At 46.6% G+C, this 24898-nt stretch overlaps 1 protein-coding gene across 1 annotated transcript in view; it reads right to left on the bottom strand.

The window, feature by feature from the left end:
* TES (testin LIM domain protein) overlaps positions 1 to 21628 on the bottom strand; it is a 69195-nt gene extending 47567 nt beyond the window's left edge. Inside the window, exon 1 of the mRNA XM_040411330.1 lies at positions 21458 to 21628. Within this exon, the coding sequence (XP_040267264.1) occupies positions 21458 to 21484 (27 nt within the window). The 5' untranslated portion in view covers positions 21485 to 21628. The remainder of the gene's footprint in view (positions 1 to 21457) is intronic.
* Between the last annotated feature and the right edge of the window lie 3270 nt (positions 21629 to 24898).

The following is a 24898-nucleotide window of genomic DNA, read 5'->3' as shown; positions in this document are numbered from 1 at the left end:
CGGTTTCAGCGCACTCAGATGCTGTGGTCAGGATTTACCATGGCATCTGAAAGGTTAAATGTCCGCGATCGGCATTAGTGCCAGTTGCGGACATGAGCCGCGGGTGTCTACTAAAAGAAGCAGGCGGGCTTAAACACCCGCCCAGCGCCGTACATGTACGGCGCTGAGCGTGAAAGGGTTAATGCAATTGTCTCTCTTGAATAAGTCTGAGGAATTGTCACGGTCCCTCAGGTGACTCATGTCAGGAAATCAAGGAGATTGGCTGAGCGTGGAGGAATCTAACAGCCTCCTTGATTTCTCTTTATTCAGTGTAGATAGGGTTAATGACCACTTCCCTTTTCTCAGCTGTTGCTCAGTGGTCATCACTTCTACCCTTTATAGTCTGACCCTACCCTTCTGACTATGTGGTAGATATCTTCATTTGGGTTTGGCTGAGCTGGTGTGAGTTTGTCTCTAGTGTTTCTGCTCGTCCGTCTCTACAGAAGTTAAGTGTCGTGTTTGTTATATTCCCTGTTTGTATCTGGGCCTGAGACAGAGACCTACATTCGTCCATCTGGGGAGGAATGGGTTGTCTGGTCCTAACCTTTTCCAGGGCTTTATAGGGAAATCAGGGCCTAGGTATCCTGCATATAAATATTCCTACCTTCAAGGTCTATTCATATTGATAGATAGTTAGGGCCCAGATTAGGGTTGTCTGTGACCTGTTTCTTCCCTAGTTTCCAGGCCCAGTTACTGTTCCCCTTCCCTCCTGTGTTCAGTGTGGTCTCCCCCCACACAGATCGTGACAGGAATGCTTCTATTTTATATAATGCCCATAAAACCCCTTGAATCCCAGCACTGTACATGTACAGCTAGCAGTGACCCTGAGCTAATGTCTGCAACCAGCAATAATGCCGATCGCAGGCATTTAACCCTTTAGATGTCGTGGTCAACATGGCTATGGCATCTAAATGCCAAAAAAACTGAAGCGTGCGCCTCTGGGACAAGATGGACTCCCCCAAGTGGCGATCAGGGGAGCCGTTCCTTCTCTCTGGTGTACTGTGTCTCTCTGAAGTGACCCAGCGTATCAGAGCTGCAGTTCCTATGGAGGCCTGCAGGTGACAGGCCTCCATAGGATAACTGCAAATGGAGCTTAGACTGTAGTTCTATAGAATTAGTCTAAGTTAAAAGAAAACAAAGTATTGCATATCTTAGCTGAAGTTTTCCAAAATATATATAAAAAAAATGAAATTAAAATTAAGCCCTTTCCCCAGAATTAAAATAAAAAAAACAATAATCATGGGCATCTCTGCATCCCAAAATGCCTGAACTATTAAAATATAAAAATATTTATCCCATACAGTGAATGTGTTACGGCAATTTTTTTCATCGCTTCACTTACCCCCAAAAATTGAATAAAAATGACAGATCGTCCTGCAAAAAATGAGCACCTACACAGCTATGTAGACATAACTCTAAAAAAAGTTATGAGGGTCAGAATGTGAACAGAAAAATGAAAAAAGATATGGCTCCGGGAAGTCAAGGAAGAAAAATGAAAACACAAAAACAAAAACTCCAGTACTCAAGAGTTTAAGTAATTATCTATATTATCTATGCAAAGGGTTATATGCAGTAGGAGAGAAAGTAAGAAAGAAACACTGTAAATCACCTGACTGTAAGCAGTGCTGAAATAAATAGCAGTGGTAAAATAAAACCTGAGCGGCCAACAGAGCAGGAAGGTTTCTAGCCACATGGTTTGCTTTATAATCTTAAGATATATGAGCACGAGTATGAAGCCAAATACTTTCTACTAAAGTCCTAGTTACACAATATCTAAATCATAGAGGTACCAAATCCTTTTTAGAGAATGAGAGATGAACCAGAACCCATATGATGAGCCTTCCTAATACCAGAGGCTATAAAACAGATTACAGCCAGTCCCATGCTGGCCATAGGTTGTACTGTAACAGATATTCAGAGTACAAGTAGTGTCCCAAGATTATCACCATCTATAGCAAAGAGTAATTCTCTTCTCCCAGCTGGTAAGCAGGAGCCGTAGGTGTACGATGGACCCTCTGGGGATGGATAGTTACATTATTCCTTTGTTTCATTTTATATTATGTATTGTCTGGCACTGTCAATTTTGTGTATATTAAGTGGGGGGGGGGGTTGGGACTGTACTTTTATAAAAACTTCTGATATGATGCAGTGACAAATCAAAAGGTTTTGATTGGTGATGGACCAAATGCTGCGATTCCCACGATCTCTGAAACGAGGAGACAAAAGATCTCACACAGAGCACTCTCTACTTACTGCTGAAGGACTGGAGACAGGCTCGTAGACTTTCTATTGAAGATAAGCCACCAATATCAGATAGCGGGGGTCCGACATGCTGCGCCCCCACCGATCAGCTGTTCAGGAGTAGCTACAGCACTAGAAATACACAGATCTGTCCATGCCTGACCTGTCTGTAGTGGACAGCTCTGGTTACCGCAACACTGCTACTATTCCTTTCAATGGGAGGAGCACTGAAGTAACCAGCTCCATCCATTACACAATGTATAGAACTGTGTAGTTCGAGCACCAGAGCTACTCCCAAACAGTTCATAGGTGGGGGAGTTGGAGCCCCGCCAATCTAAATTTCATGGTCTATCCTGAGGTTAGGCCATCCATATCCAAATATTGGAAAATCCCCTTAAAGATTGAGGACCTATTCTGAGGATAGGTCATAAACATCTGATCGATGGGGGTCCAACTCCTCACACCACCATTAATTGGCTGCTGGAGAGGGACATGGTGCTCAGGTAAGTACTGTAGCCTCGTCCACTGCCTGTGATGTGACCTCAATAGGTAACATGGCATTTGCGCAGCTCAGACCTGTTCAAATGCAATACCACGCACAACTGCTATACAATGTGCGGTGCCGTGCTTGGTATATTAGGAAGAGAATGAAGCTCCAGTGCTGCAGTCACTTCAAACAGCTGATCAACTGGAGTGCAGAGAGTTAGATGACCATAAATCAGCCATCAATAACCTATCCTGAGAATAGGTCAACAATATTTAAACCCTTCTACCCCTGGTAATTTTCCATTTTTGCATTTTCATTTTTCACACTGTCTTCCCAGGGCCATAACATTTTTATTTTTCCGTACAGACGATTGAAGGCTTGTTTTTTGCAGGACAAGTTTTACTTTCTAATTGCACCATTTACTATTTCATACAACATAGCGGGAAGCTAGAAAAAAAAAAGGCCAAATGGAGTGGCCTTCAATCTCTGGGTCAGTACGATTAAAATGATACCCCGTTTGCATAATTTTTCTTGTCTTAATATTTACAAAATGAAAAAACTTTGAAAAAATATTTTTCTCTTTTCATAACCATATTTGACCCCCTTAACGTTTTATAGTTATGTATATGGAGCTGGGTGGGGGCTCAATTTTTGTGGGTCGATCTGTACTTTATGGATTCCATTTTGGGCTATATACGACTTTTTGGTTAACTTTTGTTAAAAAATTTGTGAGGTTAATTGACAAAAAATGTTGCCACTGTATGGGATTACAATTTTTATATTTTAATAGTATGGGCATTTTTGGATGTGGCAATGCCTATGATATTTATTTTTATTTTGGGGAAAGTGGGGTGACAAAGTTTTATAGTTTAAATTGTTTTAATATTTTGAAACTTTTTTTTTAATACTTTTTAGGCTCCCAAGGGCCTATCATGCAATTGTTATATTGCCTATATGTCAAAGGAAATAAATGTATTGACAAATAGAAGATTCGGTATATTACACTGGAGTGATGCCATGTGCATGCTTACTTTGGAATACACCTGTAAAAGGCATTGGAGCCTCAAAAGGCTCCCCCAATCACAGCGTGCAGTGTTTCTGGGTTTTTGCGCTTTCAGATGCCAATGGCATCTGAGAGATTAAATGCCTGTGATCAGCATTATCACCGATCGCAGACATTAAGGCCAGGAGGTCTAACAGCTTAAATCCAGTGGCTATGGAACCGAACGCCATTATCATCCTCATCATTATATACTATTATTTTGTTTAAAATAACAAAAGAAGTCCTACTCGCCCCTTTTCTCCCCCTGTCACTTCCAGCATTGTGTTCCAGTCCTGCAGTAATTATGTCATCTTCCTGGCTGTAGCTGTGATTGACTGTATGATGGTCAGGTGTGCACAGGACATCACCGGCCTCAACAGTATAAAGGATGTGACTGCTGAGGCCGGCGACTGGCTGCAGTGGAGACGTAGTGTGTACAAGCAGTCACTGCTGCACCCAAAAAAAAAAAAACACACTGGCGGGGACGACTGGTGCACAGGAAGAGGCAGTGGAAAAAAACAGTAAGAATGATTTCTTGTTATTTTAGCACATTTACTCTTGCTGCTAGAGTTTTAAGATAAGGCTAGTTTCCAGCAGGGAACAGACTGCTGGATCTCTACATTCTGGCATTGCCTATAATGGGGAACGTCTGAGATCCTGCGTGCAGCACTAGGGTCCCATGGGTGGAAATTTCATAGAAATGAATGGAGCACCCACGGGTATGCCCAACCGGCTGCTCCATTTATTTCAGGGGGCTCCACAGGTAACAGGGCCCCTGTTCTGGTGATCTATGGGGGTCCCAGTTGAAAGAACCACACTGATAGTTATTCCCTATCCTTTGGTTAGGAGATAAAGGCGTATTCTGATTGTATAAAGTTAAAGGGGTATGGTATTCCGGTTGTGTCAACCTATCCATAGGATGGGGGATAACTATTAGATTGGAGGATTCAACCTGAATCATGAGAACAGGGGCCTCTTACCCCCTGCAGCCCCCCTTATCCACGGAATTCCCATAGAAATTAATGGAGCAGCCGCACTCATGTGCGAACGGGTGCTTCATTCACTTCAGGGAGGCTGCAGGGAGCATGGGGCCCCCATTCTCGTGATTTGTGGGGGTCCCAGTGGTAGGAGCCCCACTGATCTCTTATCCCCTAATTAGTAGCAGCTTTTTCTCTCTGTAACTTCTCCCTTCAGCTCAGGCTGACAGCAGATAAAATAAAGCTTGGGAAGAGTACTCCTAAGGAACACACTGCCCAACAATTCGGCTCCCCCACCTCAGCTCTGGCGCAGTAGTGAAGTATATTGTGGTCCTCCGCCAAGCCTCCTCTCTGTTAACCTTTCATACTGAAGCTTGCTCCAGGCGCCATAACTTTTCTCCTTGACCCTGTCCTCTCTCTTCAGTCATAAAATGGATGCCTTCTGGGCTCCAGTTCTTGCCTTCCCACATTCTTTCCATGCCCCACTGCCTTTCTGTTCAATAAAAGAATCCCATTTTTCACCCCAAGCTTCTAGATTTTGCAGGCAATATAAATTTAATGCTAAACTATATGTACTTCAAAATATTTCCTAGGGAAACTACAACTCCTCTTGCAAAATAAAAAGTGCCATACAACTGTATGGAAGAAAAATAAAATGCAAGCAGCATGTCACTGCTTAAAGGGGTTGTCCGGGCTTTTACTATTGATGACCTATTTTCAGGATAACAAAAAAGAAAATGGCTGCACACCGTTATACACTGCTCAAAAAAATAAAGGGAACACTTAAACACAATGTAACTCCAAGTCAATCACACTTCTGTGAAATCAAACTGTCCACTTAGGAAGCAACACTGAGTGACAATCAATTTCACATGCTGTTGTGCAAATGGGATAGACAACAGGTGGAAATTATAGGCAATTATCAAGACACCCCCAATAAAGGAGTGGTTCTGCAGGTGGTGACCACAGACCACTTCTCAGTTCCTATGCTTCCTGGCTGATGTTTTGGTCACTTTTGAATGCTGCCGGTGCTTTCACTCTAGTGGTAGCATGAGACTGAGTCTACAACCCACACAAGTGGCTCAGGTAGTGCAGCTTATCCAGGATGGCACATCAATGCGAGCTGTGGCAAGAAGGTTTGCTGTGTCTGTCAGCGTAGTGTCCAGAGCATGGAGGCGCTACCAGGAGACAGGCCAGTACATCAGGAGACGTGGAGGAGGCCGTAGGAGGGCAATAACCCAGCAGCAGGACCGCTACCTCCGCCTTTGTGCAAGGAGGAACAGGAGGAGCACTGCCAGAGCCCTGCAAAATGACCTCCAGCAGGCCACAAATGTGCATGTGTCTGCTCAAACGGTGAGAAACAGACTCCATGAGGGTGATATGAGGGCCAGACGTCCACAGGTGGGGGTTATGCTTACAGTCCAACACCGTGCAGGACGTTTGGCATTTGCCAGAGAACACCAAGATTGGCAAATTTGCCACTGGCGCCCTGTGCTCTTCACAGATGAAAGCAGGTTCACACTGAGCACATGTGACAGAGTCTTGAGACGCCGTGGAGAACATTCTGCTGCCTGCAACATCCTCCAGCATGACCGGTTTGGCATTGGGTCAGTAATGGTGTGGGGTGGCATTTCTTTGGAGGGCCGCACAGCCCTTCATGTGCTCGCCAGAGGTAGCCTGACTGCCATTGGGTACCGAGATGAGATCCTCAGACCCCTTGTGAGACCATATGCTGGTGCGGTTGGCCCTGGGTTCCTCCTAATGCAAGACAATGCTAGACCTCATGTGGCTGGAGTGTGTCAGCAGTTCCTGCAAGACGAAGGCATTGATGCTATGGACTGGCCCGCCCGTTCCCCAGACCTGAATCCAATTGAGCACATCTGGGACATCATGTCTCGCTCTATCCACCAACGTCACGTTGCACCACAGACTGTCCAGGAGTTGGCAGATGCTTTAGTCCAGGTCTGGGAGGAGATCCCTCAGGAGACCGTCCGCCACCTCATCAGGAGCATGCACAGGCGTTGTAGGTAGGTCATACAGGCACGTGGAGGCCACACACACTACTGAGCCTCATTTTGACTTGTTTTAAGGACATTACATCAAAGTTGGATCAGCCTGTAGTGTGTTTTTCCACTTTAATTTTGAGTGTGACTCCAAATCCAGACCTCCATGGGTTAAAAATTTGATTTCCATTTTTTTATTTTTGTGTGATTTTGTTGTCAGCACATTCAACTATGTAAAGAACAAAGTATTTCAGAAGAATATTTAATTAATTCAGATCTAGGATGTGTTATTTTTGTGTTCCCTTTATTTTTTTGAGCAGTGTATATACAAACAATAGAGCTAAGAAATGGGGGTCATTCTAGATAAATGTGGTACAATACCGACTATACATGAATAATGGAAGCTCTTAGCGCACATACGTGTCGGGCCCATCTACCAGGCGTCAAGGTGGCTTCCGCAGATGGGTCCCTAACACTAAATATACTGCCTCACTTTGGACTTACTTAAGCCTCCAATATTCAGGGCAGTGGAACCAGCTACAAACGTACTCAGAAGTCCCAGGTAGATGGGACTCCGGATAAGTCATCAGTATCAGCTGTATGAGGAGACAGCACACGCGGCGTGCACAGTGCAGTCTCCCTTCTCTCTTCCCGTTCGCTGCTGCAGTCTGTGGCTGTAGACTTCAGTGGTGAACAGGAAGAGACGGGAGACAACACGTGCACACTGCACGCATAGTCTGATCAGTGGGGGTGCCGGTGTCAGACCCTGCCGATCTGATATTGATAACCTATCCTGAGGATAGGTCATCAATATTAAAAGGCCAGAGAACTCCTTTAAATTTTAGGTACATGAGACAAAGTGAGGATTTAAAAAAAAAAAAAAAAAAGTGACTTAGGCTTCGTTTACCTGCTCTGTTTAGGAGCAGGAGAACGGAAAGGACGGAGAAGGCACATAACGGAGCCTAAGGACCCTATAGACTATAATGGGGTCCGTTATGTTTCCGCACAGATGATTTTGGAGCAGAGACATAAGGTGTGCGCGCAGGACTTTTGTCTCCGCTTCAAAATCCTCTTCTGAGCGGAAACATAACGGACCCCATTATAGTCTATAGGGTCCTTAGGCTCCGTTTGGCTCAGTTATGTGCAGAATCAGTCCTTTCCGTTCTGCTCCTAAACAGAGCAGGAGAACGGAAAGGCTGAACGCTGATGTGAACGAAGCCTAAGTGAGGATTTTTTCCAATTTTTTTTATTTTTTTTTTTATTGGGCAGTTAAAGGTGTTCCCAGCAGTCAGACAAGTAGTGACACCTCCTGAAGTCATATCCTACTGACAGATAATGAAAGTTAGATGACACATAACCGATAGGACTCTGGATAGACTGAAGTCCCCAGCACTTACAACCATCGTTGTATTTTCTGTTTGTATTATTTGTTCTTTTAAGGCTACTTTCACACTAGGGTTTTTCTTTTCCGGTATCGAGTTCCATCACAGGGGCTCAATACCGGAAAAAACCCTGATCAGTTTTATCCTAATGCATTCTGAATGAAGAGCATTCCATTCAGGATACATCAGTTCAGTCCCTCTTATGTTTTTTGGCCGGAGAAAATACCGCAGCATGCTGTATATTTCTCTCCGGGCACTTGCCGGAATGCCAGATCCGGCATTAATTTCCAAAGAAATATTAGTGCCGGATTCAACATTAAAATTGCTGCATTGACTTATCCGTTCTTCCGGTCCGCGCATGCGCAGACCTTTAAATGTGTGAAAAAAGTAAATATCGTATCAGTTTTTCCGGATGACATCTGAGAGACTGATCCGGTATTTCAATGCATTTGTCAGACGAATCCGCATCCGGATAAGTCTGACAAATGCCATCCGTTTGCATCCGGATTGCCTGCCGGAATCCTGTGCCCTTAACTGGCAAATAGTGACATTTATTGGGGACCTTTGCTGTAAGTGGTAGTCAGGGTAAAATTAGTGTTCCCATTTAGTTTACACTTTTTAAACGTTAGACCTTCACATGCAGACATCCCATCAGGGGGAGTACATTTATAGGCGTGCCAGCATTTGGCCTGGGTGACTTGATTTACATTTGTTTCACATCTAGAAGATTTGGGGCTGGCGTAATAATTTGTACAAGAAAGGTCATCAATCAGACCACACGTCCATAAACAATATGCACAATTCAGAACTACCACAGATACGCAAGACTAACGGAAAAATATTTTGTAGCCAAGACAGAATGGATATTCCCATTTATGGAAGCTGGAGCTGATCTCCCACCACAAGTACTTTCATATTATCTGCAAATTTTACATTTACATTCATCTTAAAGGGGTTATGCCAACTTTGCAAGTTATCCCCCATACACATGCTGCTCCATTAAAAGGGATGTCTGGGTTCAGAGCTGAACCCAGATATATCCCCATTTTCACCCAGGCAGCCCCCTATGAGCATAGGAGCATTTCATTCTCCGATGCTCTTCTTTGCCCTGTGCTGAATCGCGCAGGGAAAGGGCTTATTCTGAAGATCTGGTGATGTACCGGGATCTCCATGGGTAAGCTAGGAGGAGGCTTCCGCCCAGCAAGGAGCCTGGTCACGTCATCGACAGTAATGGGTGGGCTTTATTGCTGCCCAAGCCTGTTAAATGGCTAGGGCAGCGCTAAAGCCCGCCCATCAGTGCAGGTGACATCACTGGCAACACTGCTAGGCGGAAACAATCTATATATGTTTGTATCACATCAGGGGGGCTGGAAGGGTGAAAATGGGGATATGTACGGGTTCAGCTCTGAACCTGGACAACCCCTTTAATGGTCTATGGGACTGCAAGGGATAGTAGAGTACAGGGCTCAGCTATTTCTGCCGGTCCCACAGAGAATGAATGGAGTGGCAGAGTGCATGCCGTTTGCGGGATCATGGGATCCCAGAGGTTGGACCCCCAGTTTAGATATTATCCCTTGAAAAGTATTACCTACCTACAGGCCAAGTGATAAAGGTTGGATCATTGGCAGTCTGACCACTGGGACCTGCAGCAATTCCATGAACAGAATGAGACATTTAGCAAAGAGTTGACTCCACAGCATATAAACGTCGCAAATAATGGTGCATGCCAAATATGTGTGCCATAATTAGGCTTCTCTACACTTTTCCCAAGGTGTCACGAAAAGGGGGCGGGGCTGCAGGTGGCACGCCGGATTTACTTTAACTTTCGCTAGAAAGTGGCATAAGTTATAGCTGAAGTCGGCCCCAGGCTCTGGCTGACTTCAGCTTCTGGCGCATGACCAATCAGAGATGCACCTAGTTTAATAGGGGGCATCTGCTTCTTAATAAATTAGGCGCATTCTCGTGCCAGCGCAGGGAGATCATGGACTGGTGTATGGGTATGCCAGTCTTGATCATTCTCTCTATGAATGGACCGGTAGCGTGCACGTGGGACCACCGATGCATTCCCTTCACTGACATAGATGTTGCCCAGCTACCACCGTGAATTGAGAGGTCATTGAGGTCATTGATGCCACAGGAATTCTTTGCACATCTGTCTATTTATCTTTTTTTGTTTCACCAATTCACGGTGGTAGCTGGGCAACATCTTGTCCTATTATTATTTTGGATATCCAGTTATCAAAGGGTGTCTATACTTATGCTTTTTAAATAAAACTAATAAAAGCGAATTTTAAAAGGGTCCACTCCAGGTTAAAAACTCACGTATACGGACACTTATAATATATGTAATTCTATAATATATTTCCTTCACTGACATAGGCAGCACTTTGGCCCATGCTAGTTTAGAGCAGATGTCAGTCCACCTTTCTACCGCTCCGTCCAAACAGGGAACTCATGGACTCTACATTCTCGGGGTCTCTGAGGGACCCAGTGGTTGGACTTCCAGCAATCCAACATTTATTCACCTAACTTATGGATAGGCAATACATGCTTTTTGTGGGATAACCCTTTGAAACAGTGACAGTAGAAACTTACCTTTTATCAATGTTTTATTTTTAATTAGGTCTCACACAGAGACACATGGAGCACCTAAGGGGCCGTTCTTTAAAGGCGCAGATACTAATGGGGGAATTTATTTATTTATTATGTTTACGCAAAAAAAAATAAGTTGCAAATTTTGGAACACCCCATTTCTGTGCCCAAAATGTACCAACTTTGAGCTATTCAGTCACTCAGAATTATTCCAAATACTTACCAGAAGGGGATGAGGACTCCTCCGTATGTCAGATTCATTCAAATTCATTCCATCTCCTAGCTGCCATAGGTTTCAGTTGGTGACACACGGACAGGCCAAAGAGGTACCAAATTTATTAAGAGGTGCGTGCGCCTTTTAAACAATTCATTGCATCTTACTCTAATGGACTTCTTAGTAAGACTGGCAGAAAACTCCAGTCTTAGTAAAACTGCCACTAAGGCCTCTTGTGTGCCCATGGCCGTATTGTGGCCCGCATACGGCGGGTCCGCAATACACGGGCACCGGCCCGTGTGCACTCCGCATCATGGATGTGGACCCATTCACTTGAATGGGTCCGCAATCATGGAGATGCGGAACGGAAGCACAGATCAGAACCCCACGGAAGCACTACGGAGTGCTTCCGTGGTGTTTCTGTCCGTGCCTTTGCACTGCAAAAAAATAGAACTTGTTCTATTTTTTTTTTTTGTGGTGCGGACGGATCACGGACCCATTCAAGATGAATGGGTCTCAATCCGTCCTGGTCGCCACATGGATGTTGCCTGTGCATTGGGGACTGCAAATTGCAATCCCCAATGCACGGAACGGATGCACAAGGTTTGTGTGCAAGAGGCCAAAGTGTGCTGCCATATAAAGCCTTCATATGACAGCATATTATCACACTTCATACGGTATTCTCCGTAAAACAGCATGCAACAAAAAAATTGTATGTACTTTCCACGCATCAAAGAATAATGGAGGCAAAGCATAGCGATGCAGACTTCTATGGGTTCCTTATTATAGCTCAATACAAATAAGAACTAGCAGCCGTGTACAAGAGGCCGAAAAAACCTAGCACTTTGTATGCTCTTACTTCATAATATGGTCAATGAGAGCCGCATGAAAGGACCACGGCTACAATGACCATCAATATCTGCTCGTGGGGGTCAGACATTCTGCACCCTTACGAATCAGCTGTTCTGCAGTAGCCCCAGGCCGACAGTAGGTGCTGGAGCCAACACTATTACTGCAGTGCTGCTTCCATTCACTTCAAAGGACTGAGCTGTGAGCTAGATCCGCCGCCGACTTCCGCTATCAGAGCTACTGCGGAAGAGTTGATCAGTGGAGATGCATGGTATCGAGCCCCTGCCAATCAGGTATAGATGGGCTATACTGAGGACAGGGCATCAATATGAAAGTCAGGTAAACCCCTTTAAACCCACAACCCATGCATCTGAATAGAGTTTCTGGGACCCTGTTCACATGCACTGGAAAATTCCTGATGATTTCTAGCAGATTTTTCCCTCACGTGAACCTGCTGCAAACTCCATAGCAAATCTGTGACAGAAATCGGATGATAAAAACTTGGATTTCTGTTGCAGAGACACACACACCGAATTTTATTCGACATGTGAATAAAGCCTAAAGGTTCATACATAGGCTGTCAGTTTTAGGTCATCGTGTGTTCAGGGAGAAGGATAGAAAACAGCAGCGAGCAGCCGATCGCGGCCACACCAAGTGGTTACAATGGTCCTACACAAGCACAATCTACTAAATGCTATTAAATAGGTAAAATGTAATATTCATAGAATGAGCTGTGTAAACACAACTAGGAAAGTCTAAAAATAATAGAAAGTCAAGGGCCGAGGGTCCTGGGATACAGGGTACATCCACTTTCTAATATCCAGAGCCGCTCGGTGCTTTCATAGTCTCCATCTGAAAGCTGCACTTAACTTGATTTACATCATCCAATTTAGAAAGCAGAAATTCCTGCCGCACATACTGTATTCATGGATAAAAGCAGCAACAGGACGAGACTAATATCATTCCCTCTGCGCCATAACACTGCCAACAAAAAGGCACACATTATGCCACATCATTTTTGTGCAAAACTTTGCAACTTTTTATGATTTTACACCAAGCTCACTTTTTTTTTTAACCTAGTGGGTAGGGCTTAACAGGAGGGATGTGGCTTCCCATGGCCAACAGAGTTGTTTATATCATAATATCTATTATAAGATCTTAAAGGGGCTGTCTCATCTCAGACAATGGTGGCATATCGCTAGGATATGCCACCATTGTCTTATAGGTGTGGGTTGCCACCGCTGGGACATGCACCTATAGCGAGAACGGAGCCCCGAAAGTGGTGGCTGGAAGACTCCAGTCCGGCCACCACCAAGCGCGCTCCCCATAGAAGTGAATGGGAGCGTACCGTGCATGACTGGTCCCCACTCTCATTCACTTCTATGGGCCCAATGGAAATGGCCGAGCCAGCACTCAGCTATTTTTGGCGGACCCATACAAAAGAACGGAGGACGGCTGCACATTCTCAGTGCGCCCCCTTCACCGCTTTCAGGGCTTCGTTCTCGATATAGGTGCAGGACAAGCCTTTTATAGGAAATCTGTCAGCAGTTTTGACCATGGTAAACTGGTGAGAGGAAGAGGCTAGGAGAAGCAGTACAAACATACCTTATGTGGACCTTTTACCAGGAAAGTAGTGTGAAGTTTTATTCTGCCAGGCCCTGCTCCTGCAAGTGTCCAGGAGACAGAGCTTCACTATGAAGCGTTCTCTGCATCACAGACCTTCCCTGAGTGATAGCTGCGGCACCCAACCTGGAGACCACTACAGCTGTCAGTCAGAGCAGCTCACCGCACAGATCACGGTGTATCGGATGCTCTCCCTCTGATACACTTAAGGCCTCTTTCACTCGAGTGATACAGACTGTCAGAATCTGTTCAAGGAAAAACTGACGCTTTCGCATGCAAGTTCAATCAGTTTTTTCTGTGCCAAACTTAGGGTACTTTCACACTTGCGGCAGAGGATTCCAGCATGCAGTTATGTCGCAAATGGCAATCGTCAATACGGACACAAACTGATGCATTTGTGAGCCGGATCAGTCTCACAAATGCATTGCAAAACCGGATCCTCATTTTTAAAGGGAGTCTGTCATCAGAGTTTCACCTTTTTAACCCTTCCCATAGCTTTCTAGCAGCATTACAGTTGATAAAAACGTTACCTTTATAAGCAATCATGGACTGGCAAAAATCATCTTAGTAGGATATGCAAATGAGGGCTCGCAAGTGCCCAGGGGCAGCGTCAACCTCGTAGGTGCCCAGGCAGCTCTGCCTTATCGTCGCTTCCCCCCCGCCCAGTCTTTCCCTCTGCCCGCCCATCTTCTTACTACTTCTGAGGGGTTAACTGCCACGGATCGCAGCTACCGCTCATAGAGGTCGGAAGCCGGCTAGGTGATTCTGCAGCCAGCTGCTGCCTCCTGTATATGATTTAATGAGAGAGTTATCTTCATTGGTGGCTCAGTGTGGCCCCCCAGTATTAATCATTGATGGCAGTGACCACAGGGTCCCCCTCCCCCCAACCCAAGTAATTTTATTGGTGGTGCAGTGGCAGTTCTGATGGTGCAGTGGCAGTGTAATCCTGGGGCTCCGATCGGTTACCATGGCAGACAGGACGCTACTGAAGCCCTGGCTGCCATAGTCCGCTCCCTGCTGCTGTGTGCACAAAGCAACAGGGAGATCTATCAGGGTGAATAGGACAAGGGTTCTAGTCCCTAAGGGGGCTAATAGATAATATTTTTTTATTTTTTTTATTTTTAAGTATAAATGAAAAAAAGATTTACAAAAAAAAAATTTGACGTTAACAATAAACATTCATTTTCAGCAGATTTGTGTAGGAATTTTTTCTTTTTATTTTCAAAAATGAAAATTCACAGAATATCGGTATAAATTATCGGCTATCGGACTGAAAGTTCCCAGACTATCGGTATCGGCTCTAAAAAAATAAATATCGGTCGATCCTTAGAAAGTACCCTTAGCTCCTGGATTTCATACTTTTGTGATGAATGGCGAGATCTGCATAAAATCCGCACCAACAAGCGCTATTAGAAATTGTGGTTTTGGGCGCAGAAACGCACAAATCTGCATGGAAATGTGTGCAGATCTTCTGCACGTTGACCTGCACTTGTGTGCAGATACACTAAGGCTACTCTCACACGTTTCAGATTACATGTGGTTTTTCCACACAGATTTTCGCGCAGAAAAGCCACAACGTAATACAGTACCAGCAAATTGAATGAAGTTTGCCAAATTCCATGTACGTTTTTGCCTTCTCCTGGGTGGAAATTGACCTGCAGTGTGGATTTTGAAATCTGCAGCATGTCAATTATTTGTGTGATTTATATTTTTTACATATTTTACCCTGTGCAGAACTGTGGCAAAACTGCACCAAAACCAGCAAGTAACACATGCAGAATTGGTGCGGAAATCCGCACAAAAAACATGCAAGATTTCCATTTTGAAGTCTGCACTTCTGTGCATATTCTTACTACTCCTGATAAAAACTCCACAAAAGGTATGTGAATACGTCTTTCCCCATCCCCTATACACTGATGTCAGCAGTTTAGCCTGGTCAAAACTACTGACAGACTCCCTTGAAAGGGGTTTTTCCACTCTTCAGATATTCATGGTCTATCCTCCAGATAGATCATCAATATCAAATCAGTGGGGGGTCCGACACATCTGGGGCCAGAATCTAAACCATGGAGGGAGCTGGAAGAAGTAGGCCCTGCCCATTGTGTAGCGGCTGTGCTGGTGTACTGCAACTCAGCTCCTGGCTCCTTCCACTATTTAAAGTAGTTGTCCAGGTTCGGAGTTGAACCCGGACATACCCAGAATTTCACCCAGGCAGCCCCCTGACAAGAGCATCTGAGCAGTTCATGCTCCGATGCTCTCCTTTGCCCTGCGTTGAATCTCGCAGGGCAAAGGCATTTTGTGGAGTTCCGGTGACGAACCGGGCTCTCCTTGGGGCTGCCAGGTGGAGGCTTCTGCCTAGCAGTGAGCCCGGTGATGTCACCAGCACTGATGGCCGGGCTTTAGCGCTGCCCTAGCCTGTAAAACGACTAGGGCAGCGCTAAAGCCCGTCCATCAAAGCAGGTGACGTCACCGAACACACTGCCGGGCAGAAGCCTCCACCCAGTAGTGTGCTAGAGTAAATAAAAGAGCCCTTGCCCTGCGCAGGGCAAGGGAGAGCCTCAGAGCATGAACTGCTCCGATGCTCATGTCAGAGGGGCTGCCTGGGTGAAATTCTGGGTATGTCTGGGTTCAGCTCCGAACCTGGACAACTCCTTTAACTCCTGGTGCCAATGGCTGCTAAAAAAAAAGCTGATCCCCCAGTCATCTGTTACTGATCACCTACCCTGATAGATCATCAATATCTAGAGTGGAAAACCCTTGCAATGATCAGCTTCATTTTTTATTTTTGCCTCTATGCATTTCAGCAACCAGAACTTTTTTTTTATTGACATGCCTGCACGAGGTCTTGTTTTAATGTGGGAGAGATGGTTTTATTTTTTGTAGCTGTCTAGGATAGATATAGATTACTGGGTATTTATATTTTATTATAGGAAAAGGTGATTTTTCCACTTTATACCATTCACTGTGGCACATTAAATAACCTTTTCAATGAATTCAAGTTATTATGGTCATGAAGACACCCAGTAAGTGCAGGTTTTTTATGCAATGCCTTTTTTAAGTTGTTTCGGAGGCTTTATTTTAATACATTTCTTAATATTTTATTAACATTTATCTGTATTTTTGTTACATAATGTCCCACACGAGGTCATAAAAGACCAATAAATTTTTTATGCAGTTCTATAGCGCAGTTTTTCACAATCCATAAGGCTTCATTCTCACAGTCAGTGTTTGGTTAGTGATTTCCATTAGCGATTTTTGAGCCCAAACCAGGTGCAGATCTTTCCCTTAGGTCTCATTCACAAGGTCGTTGCCCGGGTGCGGCCCGCAAACAGTGGGTCCGCAATATGCGGGCACCGGTCGTGTGCTCCCCGCATCACTGATGTGGACCCATTCACTTGAATGGGTCTGCAATCCAGAGCTGCGGAACGGAGGCACGGAACCCTATGGAAGCACTACGGAGTGCTTCTGTCCATGCCTCTGCACCATAAAAAAAATAGAACATGTTCTGTTGCGGACAAATCATGGACCCATTCAAGTTGAACCAGTGCATTGGGGACCATAAATTGCGGTCCACAATGCACGGAACGGCCGCACAACGGCCGTGCGCATGAGGCCTTATACCTTATGTCTGTGGAGGTTCCACTCCTGGGTTTCGGCTCACAATCACAGATGGCAACCACTGACCAAAACACAGACGTGTGATTGAGGCTTTAGGCCTCATGCACACGGCCGTTGCCGTATTGCAGCCCGCAATCGCACCGAATGGGTCCGCAATCCAGAACGGAGGCATTGAACCCCACGGTGGGGTTCCGACTCCTGGCACCCTCACCAATCAGCACTCTGTCAACACTTAGGCCTCCTCTTAGGTCTGTGACGTGACATTCATTGGTCACATGGCCTCAGTTCAGCTCAGTCCCATTCAAGTGCACCGTGCTGAGCCGCAAAACCAAGCACAGCCGCTATACAATGGACGGCGCTGTGCTTGGTAAGCTCTGAGGGGCCCGCAGAGCTCACCGAAGGTACTTTAAGCACTGCTGCTTCCTTAAATGGCTGATCAGTGGGGGTGCGGACCTTCACCAATTTCATACTGATTATCTATCACCACGATAGGCCATCAATATGAAAATCCTGGAGAACCCTTTAATAAATGAATTGCATCACAATTCAGACCAAGACCAGTGTGTAAAATACCAGCATCAGTCAGTAGAGAAATAGGCAGAAACCAGAGAAACGGTTGCAGAGGCCAGGACGTCTTGAAGGATAAAGGCTTACACTGGGCCGTGCAGCACATTCCTTCCAGCACTTATCAGCCAGACATCAGGAGGAGATAGTCATTTCCTGTTTCATGTGTCATGGGTGGGGATAATGCTCAATACATTCCGCTTACATTTCCTAATGTCACTACTACAACACTGAAACATAGTGCCTCCTAGGACGTACACAGCACTGTATGCTGCACCTTTAATGAGGAAGCACGGGGGAAACTAGTGTGAACACACCACTATACAGACAGTAAGTCAGGTCAGGCATCTGTCAGCAGATCTGTACCTATGACACTGGCTGACCTGTTACATGTGCACTAGGCAGCTGAAGGCATCTGTGCTGGTCCCCTGTTCATATGTGCCCGCATTGATGAGAAAAATGATGGTTTAATATATGCAAATGAGCCTCTAGGAGCAATGGGGGCATTGCCGTTACACCTAGAGGCTCTGCTCTCTCTGCAACTGCCATGTGCTCGCCACTTTGATAGACAGGGCCAGGAGTGATCACGTTTACATTGCCTGGTCCTGTCAAAGTGCAGAGGCTGCGGCAGTTGAAGTGAAAGCGGAACCTCTAGGAGTAACAGCAACGCCCCCGTTGCTCCTAGAGGCTCATTTGCATATAGAAACCATAATTTTTCTCAGCAGTGCTGACACATATGAACATGGGGCCAGCACAGATGTCTTCAGCTGCCAAGTGCACATGTAACAGGTCAGCCAGTGTCATAGGTACAGATCTGCTGACAGGTGCCCTTTAAATCTTCTGTATAGCCCAATGTATGCAGCTGTATGCCAGCCGTTCATGGACTCCCATTATAGAGAACATATTGGAGGTCATTACAAAGAATGGCTTTTTCTGCTGCCTGGCTGCCACAATGTCAGTAAAGTCACATGTACTTACACATGGTTTTGCTGACATAATGGCGCTGCTCTCACAATAACTGGACATGTGAGGGCGGATTTACATGAAAACACGGCCCATGTACCAGCTTCATCTCCCGCACTGACCGCAGCCCCCCGGACCCGAACTGACTGCATCAGAGTGATTTATGATACAGTCAGTACCTATCATGGGTCTATTGTACTGTGCTCATATGATGTCAGTACAGAACAATAGCCCCGGGATCAGATAGGAACTGACATAAATCACTATGATGCAGTCAGTACCTATCGTGGGTCTATTGTACTGTGCTCATATGTCAGTACAGAACAATAGCCCCGGGATCAGATAGGAACTGACATAAATCACTATGATGCAGTCAGTACCTATCGTGGGTCTATTGTACTGTGCTCATATGATGTCAGTACAGAACAATAGCCCCAGGATCAGATAGGAACTGACATAAATCACTATGATGCAGTCAGTACCTATCATGGGTCTATTGTACTGTGCTCATATGATGTCAGTACAGAACAATAGCCCCGGGATCAGATAGGAACTGACATAAATCACTATGATGCAGTCAGTACCTATCGTGGGTCTATTGTACTGTGCTCATATGATGTCAGTACAGAACAATAGCCCCAGGATCAGATAGGAACTGACATAAATCACTATGATGCAGTCAGTACCTATCATGGGTCTATTGTACTGTGCTCATATGATGTCAGTACAGAACAATAGCCCCGGGATCAGATAGGAACTGACATAAATCACTATGATGCAGTCAGTACCCATCGTGGGTCTATTGTACTGTGCTCATATGTCAGTACAGAACAATAGCCCCGGGATCAGATAGGAACTGACATAAATCCCTATGATGCAGTCAGTACCCATTGTGGGTCTATTGTACTGTGCTCATATGATGTCAGTACAGAACAATAGCCCCGGGATCAGATAGGAACTGACATAAATCACTATGATGCAGTCAGTACCTATCGTGGGTCTATTCTTAGAGGAATGGTCACCTCACCTGCCATGTCTGTTTTAGTAACTACTTGCACCAATAATTCAGTGTTAGGCCATTCCTTTATTATTCCTGCTAGCAGTTATGAGTGAATTACCAGCAGTCTGCATTAAAGGTCCAAATGGGTACCAGTTGGGGTGGGACAGTGGCAGGACTGACTGGATAGTGTCACTGTTCAGAGACAAGCCCCCAACTGGTAACATCCATCTGCACCTTCAGGCTGGGGGTCACACGTGACTGAAAATTCAGTGCATCCACTTTGCTGGTATTTGCCGCAGCTAATCAGTCAGGTGTGACCCTGGCCTCAGTGAAAACTGCTAGCAATTCATTCATAACTTCTAGGAACAGCACACTGGTCACCAGACACGTCAGGAGAGGGGACGGTCCTCCTTAATGCACCTTATCGACCTGCGGTCCATGTGTGCAGGATGAGTTGGCGCACCCCTTATACAGCAACATACTGGGCCGAGTTAAATCTGCGACACTGGCCGTGAAAGGAGCGGACGATATGTGCACGTAGACGCTATAAAAATAGAAATAACACTTCAAAGGTGGCGATTAGTGTGAAGAAATGCCTTGTGCTGTGGTCATGTGCGGCCTGCACGGCTATGAGAAGTCAGAGTAATACGGTTTGGGTTTTGTTTGCACATGTCCCACTTACCACACCCTGAAACAAAAGGGTTAAAGGCATCCATATTTGCTGATATGACTGATACAATGGCTGGGGCGTCGCCTGCTCTTAGTCCACAGTCCTTCTTGGACTCTATTCAATGACAGCCCGCAAATGTGCAGCTGGAACCAGGTGAATAGTAGTCCGAGGCGTTTCACCGTTTATCAGACGAAACACTGGTGAAAACCGCATCCCGAAAACCCTGACGATTCTGCGGTTTTTGATAGCATGCATGTCTCATAGGTCACATGCACACACCGGAAAAAGCCACTATGAACTTGGCGTCAAAACTTAATCGGACCCTCGGATTTCTGCCGCGGTTTTACAGTTCGCATTGCCCTGTGTCTGCTCGCCAATTTTAAGGTTATGTTCAAACTGTATTTTTTATGCTGAGAAAAAAAATAAAATTCTAAATCTGAAATCAGGTTTTATTTCTTTAACGCTTTTTATGCTGCAGTTTTACATCCTGCCAATTTTTCGATGGGAATCCTGGAGACGGAATCTGTGGCGCGGTTTTTTAGCACCGAAAGAAGCCATGTTTGAATTAACTCGTGGAATCCCCACTGAAATCAATGGGGAAGATCCGTGTGCGCGTTTAGTACGGAATCCTAAGGGCTGACCCGCGTGCACACACACATGGCGCTGAGAACCGGTTTCCGGGACGTGGATATGAAGTCCGCTCGGTGAACTAAAGCGCTGGTTCCCATTTCCCAACTTTTTGGACGGCCACACTTCTGGTACATCATGTGAAAGACCCCTTCTTCCTACAGGTCTATGCACTTTAACGGTTTTCTTTGACACAATAATGCAAAAATTATCTGAACAAAGAAATTTCTCAAATCTAAATTGCACCAAATAATGAAATAATATAGAAGGCGGGCTGTAATATACAGATGGCAACCAATATAGTAAATGCAAAACTTTACCTCAGATCAAACAAAGGAGCAGAGAGGGACTTGGGTCCACATAGGGACTGTCCCTCCCGGAGGTCTGCAGTTATATTAATTGGACAGTTAGGCTCAGCATTTTTTCATGCAGATTTCAGTTCAGGAATATAAAAATCCCGGAAGAGTCTGCATCTGTAATGCGGCTTACAGCAAGTCGTGCCCATGTCCCACACCTGGACTGTCAGCGGTCGCTCCCAGCAGTGACACAGCCGCCGCCGCTCTCACCTTCTTCACTTTGTTCTCCAGCTCCATGGTCCGGCCGCTCCGCCCTGTCAGCTCTATGGACGGCTGGGTACAAGAAGTTACCGGCTCTGCTCTCCGCACCGTCCGCTCACCGCCGCCTGATTGGACGCGCAGTGCTGGGTGCCTGTAGGATAAAGGACCTGCGATGACGCCATCGCCATGTGACCAGAAACTTGCGGAGGCGGAGTCCTGCTGCGGGAGAAGTTTTCTTCACAAGCAGGTGACAGAGGTGTGCGGGTTATGGAGCCCTGACACTGCTGTGTGCCAGAGGTGTGCGGGTTATGGAGCCCTGACACTGCAGTGTGACAGAGGTGTGCGGGTTATGGAGCCCTGACACTGCTGTGTGACAGAGGAGTGCGGGTTATGGAGCCCTGACACTGGTGTGTGACAGAGGAGTGCGGGTTATGGAGCCCTGACACTGGTGTGTGACAGAGGTGTGCGGGTTATGGAGCCCTGACACTGCTGTGTGACAGAGGTGTGCGGGTTATGGAGCCCTGACACTGGTGTGTGACAGAGGAGTGCGGGTTATGGAGCCCTGACACTGGTGTGTGACAGAGGAGTGCGGGTTATGGAGCCCTGACACTGGTGTGTGACAGAGGTGTGCGGGTTATGGAGCCCTGACACTGCTGTGTGACAGAGGTGTGCGGGTTATGGAGCCCTGACACTGGTGTGTGACAGAGGAGTGCGGGTTATGGAGCCCTGACACTGGTGTGTGACAGAGGTGTGCGGGTTATGGAGCCCTGACACTGGTGTGTGACAGAGGAGTGCGGGTTATGGAGCCCTGACACTGGTGTGTGACAGAGGTGTGCGGGTTATGGAGCCCTGACACTGCTGTGTGACAGAGGTGTGCGGGTTATGGAGCCCTGACACTGCTGTGTGCCAGAGGTGTGCGGGTTATGGAGCTCTGACACTGGTGTGTGACCGAGGTGTGCGGGTTATGGAGCCCTGACACTGCTGTGTGACCGAGGTGTGCGGGTTATGGAGCCCTGACACTGCAGTGTGACAGAGGTGTGCGGGTTATGGAGCCCTGACACTGCAGTGTGACAGAGGTGTGCGGGTTATGGAGCCCTGACACTGCTGTGTGACAGAGGTGTGCGGGTTATGGAGCCCTGACACTGCTGTGTGACAGAGGTGTGCGGGTTATGGAGCCCTGACACTGCTGTGTGACAGAGGTGTGCGGGTTATGGAGCCCTGACACTGCAGTGTGACAGAGGTGTGCGGGTTATGGAGCCCTGACACTGCTGTGTGACAGAGGTGTGCGGGTTATGGAGCCCTGACACTGCCGTGTGACAGAGGTGTGCGGGTTATGGAGCCCTGACACTGCCGTGTGACAGAGGTGTGCGGGTTATGGAGCCCTGACACTGCTGTGTGACAGAGGTGTGCGGGTTATGGAGCCCTGACACTGCAGTGTGACAGAGGTGTGCGGGTTATGGAGCCCTGACACTGCCGTGTGACAGAGGTGTGCGGGTTATGGAGCCCTGACACTGCTGTGTGACAGAGGTGTGCGGGTTATGGAGCCCTGATACTGCTGTGTGACAGAGGTGTGCGGGTTATGGAGCCCTGACACTGGTGTGTGACAGAGGTGTGCGGGTTATGGAGCCCTGACACTGCTGTGTGCCGGGGCAGTGCACACAGAGAGGTCGTGTTACTGGCACAGTACAGACCATACACGTGTGGACTGTACAAGCTGCAGAGCTACATCTAGGGCATATTCACACCTGGCAGATTTGTGCGATTGTGTTATATGATTCATGCAGTGCTGAAGAAGCAACCTCAGTTATCTCTATGGGACAGATATTCCGTAGCAGACAGATCTGCCCCATGTGAACGTACCCTAAGGTCAGAATCCCAGTCTGTGTGCTGGACACATTATCCGTTATGTGTCGGGGTCCAGCTGCCTGTTTATATGACCAGAACAGCTTCATATATCCCTGGGACTCATTGAATCTGAGGACGCCTTCACACGCTGCGGATTTTGTGATAGAATTTTCCGTGACTGAAAATCAGTTCCATCCACCTGACTGAGGCTTGCGGAAATCTATATGCTTCCTGCCTCATTCAGGTGAATGAAACTCCTTTTCAGTCGCTGAAAATTCTGCCCCAAAATCCGCTCTATGTGAAGGTGGCCTCGTAGTTGTCCACACTCCTAAATTTGCAGGGACTGTATTTAAGGCCCCTTTCAAACGAGCGGGTGCAATGCGTGATGTGAAGGCATAGCGCCCGCACTGAATCCTGACCCATTCATTTCAATGGGTCTGTGTACACGTATCAGTTCTGTGATGCTTCAGAATCGCAGCATGTTCTATATTCTGCGCTTTTCACGCAGCCCTGGTCCCATAGAAATGAATGGGGCTTCAGTGAAAAACGCATTGAATCCGGAAGCAAGTGCGGGGTGCGATGCGTTTTTCACTGATGGTTACTAAGAGATGTTTGTAAACCTTCAGGTTTTTTTTCACGCACATGAAAAACACATTAAGGGCTCGTTCACACGAACGTGTGCTGCCCGTTGGCGGATCCGCAATGCACGGGCACCGTTTTGTGTGCATTCCACATCACGCATGCAGACCCATTCACTTCAATGGGTCCGCAAATCCGGAACTGAAGCAGGGAACACTACGGAGTACTTTCTGGGGTTCCGTTCCGTGCCTCCGCACCGCAAAAAGATAGAACATGCTCTATCTTTTGCGGAACGGAGGGATCGCGGACCCATTCAAGTGAATGGGTCCATGATCCACATGCGGCTGGGCCACATGCGGTGTCCGTGCATTGCGGACCGTAATTTGCAGCCCATGGGCTTCGCACGCTTGTGTGAACGAACCCTGAAACTGATTGCAGCCACGCGGGAAAAAAACTGAAACCCTGAACGCAAATGCAGACAAACCTGACTGAACTTGCCTGCGAAATGGTGCGTGTTTCCCTGAACGCACCCTGAGAGAATCTGTGTAGTTTGTGTGCAAGAGGCCTAAAGGGTTTATCTGGTTATTTGATATTGATGGCCTATCCTCAGGATAGTTTATAAATGTCAGGTCAGTAGGGGTCTGACTCGCGGCACCCCCTGCTGATCAGATGTCACTGGCCTAGGAAGAGGCTGCAGTGCTCACAGAGTGCCGCAGCCTCTTCCTAGGGCAGTGACATCACTGTACATCGGTCTTGTGGCCTAGGTGCAGCTCAGTCCCATTCAAGTTAAGGCCTCTTGCACACGGACGTGTGTCCCCCCGTGGCCGTATTGCCGCCCGCATACGGCGGGTCCACAATACACGGGACAACAGCCGTGGGCATTCTGCATCACGGATGCGGACCATTTACTTGAATGGGTCTGCAAATCCTGAGGTGCAGAACGGAAGCACTACAGAGTAGGGTTGTTGCGGGTATCGAAATTTCGATACCCAATCGATACTTTTGTCCCGGTATCGATACGATACC

Source organism: Bufo bufo, chromosome 1, assembly GCF_905171765.1.
Source record: "Bufo bufo chromosome 1, aBufBuf1.1, whole genome shotgun sequence".
Classification (NCBI taxonomy): domain Eukaryota; kingdom Metazoa; phylum Chordata; class Amphibia; order Anura; family Bufonidae; genus Bufo; species Bufo bufo.
This window is presented reverse-complemented; position numbering and strand designations above follow the sequence as displayed.